Raw genomic sequence first — 1860 nt, forward strand, 5'->3', positions numbered from 1 at the left:
TCCCGTTGGGCCCCGTTGCGCCGGCTTCCACGGCGCAAACCCGCCTGCAGCAGCCGCCCCTCGCCCCTGTCCGCCGCGCTCGCTGCCGGCCCGCAGACGCGCCGCCGTCTACCTGTGCAACACCTCCGCACCACATTTTATTTACACGCAATCAACTCGGGGTATTGTACATTATATACAGATAGTTTCCCCCTCCGACAAGGCAGAGCCTGTGCAAGATAGTAGCATCCTCCGGAGCGTATCCTACAGTCCACGGGAAGCGGCCCCCCGCGAGGCATCAGCTGTCAGAGTCCAAGTCGCTTTTGCCGTCTTCTTGCCTCTTCTCCGGAGACGTTTTGGACACTTTATTCCATTTTTGCGCGTTTTCCGACTCCTCCGAAGACGACCTCTTTTGCCTCCTCCATTTCGCCCGGCGGTTTTTGAACCAAACCTGTCGGGCGAGGAAGCCGGGTGGTTATGTTAGAGGGACAGTTAGGGGACAGGCAGATGGTTAGGGGACACGCAGCCCCCGCCTCCCTGTCCCTTCCCCCCTCGGGCGCTGCCCTGTCCCACCCGCAGCCCCTCGCAGGCAGCGGCCGTGCTCCGACGGGCGCTCTCCCGCCCGGGTTCCATGGGAGAACGGCTGCCGCCGGCCGCCCCCACAAGGACACCCTGGGGAAATGGGAAAAAATAAAATAAAATGCGTCCCAACCCATCTCAACCCCTTTCCCCCCGGCAAACCTGTTGCTCTGGAGGAGCCGTAGAGAGGCGCCTCCGCCCCGCGCGTTTTAAGGCAAAGGGAGAGGGCAGCCCGAAATACCTCCACTTTTTCCTCTCTTAAATGCACCCTCCTGGCCAGCTGTTCCCTAGTGCCCACGTCTGGGTATTTGGTCTCCTGGAAGAGGTTTTCCAGCGCTTCTAGCTGCTCGTCAGTGAAGATAGTCCGGTGCCGTCTTTTTCGCCTGCAGTGCAGCTGGTTGAGTAACTGCAGCTCCGTCCGGGACAAAGTGCCCACGTTCATGTAGGGCAACATCTGATGGGGAACAGGGGACATCAGCACTGAGCCAGTGCCCTCGTAACCTACGGACAGACAGACGAGACGACGACAGGCTTTCGCATGAGACTGCTGCTCCCCCCGGAGAATCCCCCGCTCCCCGCCACCGCCTCCTAACCCCGCGGCTCCGGGAACAAAGAAAGCCCGTCCGGTCCTGTCCGGTCCCGTCCCATCCCATCCCGTCCCAATCCCGTCCCAAACCCGTCCACATCCCCGCCGTGCCCCTTACCTGCGGGGGGGACGCAGGAGCACTGCTGAGCTCCCAGGGCCGGCACGGCCCCACAACACGAGGGGCCCACGGGGGACGCGGGCACATGCAGCTGCCCGTAGTAGTAGTTGTTGTAGCCGAGCCGGGACCCGCCGACCGCCGGCAGCGCCGAGGCCGGTGCCACCGCCCGGGAGTAAAATCCGCCGTAGTCGGAGGCGCTGCCGTAGAGCGAGTCCCCGTGGAGGCTGGGGAAGACGACGGGCGCGGCGCTCGGGGGCAGCAGCACCGAGTCCTTGCAGCGAGGTCTGGCCGCCAGGATGTTGTCGATGCTGAACATGCTCACAGGCATGCCCCAAACCGTGCCGGGGCAGGGCAGCGGGGACCGGCCGCGGGGGGGAGGGAGGGTGGTTGCGGTGGAGGGCGGGGGAGGCCGGAGGAGACGGGGAATCGAAACTTTTCGGAGGAATTTTGGAAAGAAAAAAAAAAAAAAAAAAAAAAAAAAAAGAGGGGGCTCGGAGAGAAAAGAGCGGAGCTTTTTCCGAGGGCAGCTGGCGGGCAGAGTGTGCGTGTGTGTCTGCGCGCCGCTGTGCGTGTGAACGCGCGTGTGTGTGTGCGCTGG

General features: G+C 63.1%; 1 protein-coding gene across 1 annotated transcript; it reads right to left on the reverse strand.

Moving 5' to 3' along the window:
* Positions 1-277: 277 nt before the first annotated feature.
* Positions 278-1590, reverse strand: GSC (goosecoid homeobox; the record flags this gene model as incomplete). Its single annotated transcript, XM_084287229.1, has 3 exons — positions 278-430; positions 800-1059; positions 1263-1590. 3 exons carry the CDS (start codon positions 1588-1590, stop codon positions 278-280), a joined length of 741 nt encoding a protein of 246 aa, XP_084143355.1.
* Between the last annotated feature and the right edge of the window lie 270 nt (positions 1591-1860).

This window comes from Netta rufina (assembly GCF_964035555.1).
Source record: "Netta rufina genome assembly, chromosome: 5".
Lineage (NCBI taxonomy): Eukaryota > Metazoa > Chordata > Aves > Anseriformes > Anatidae > Netta > Netta rufina.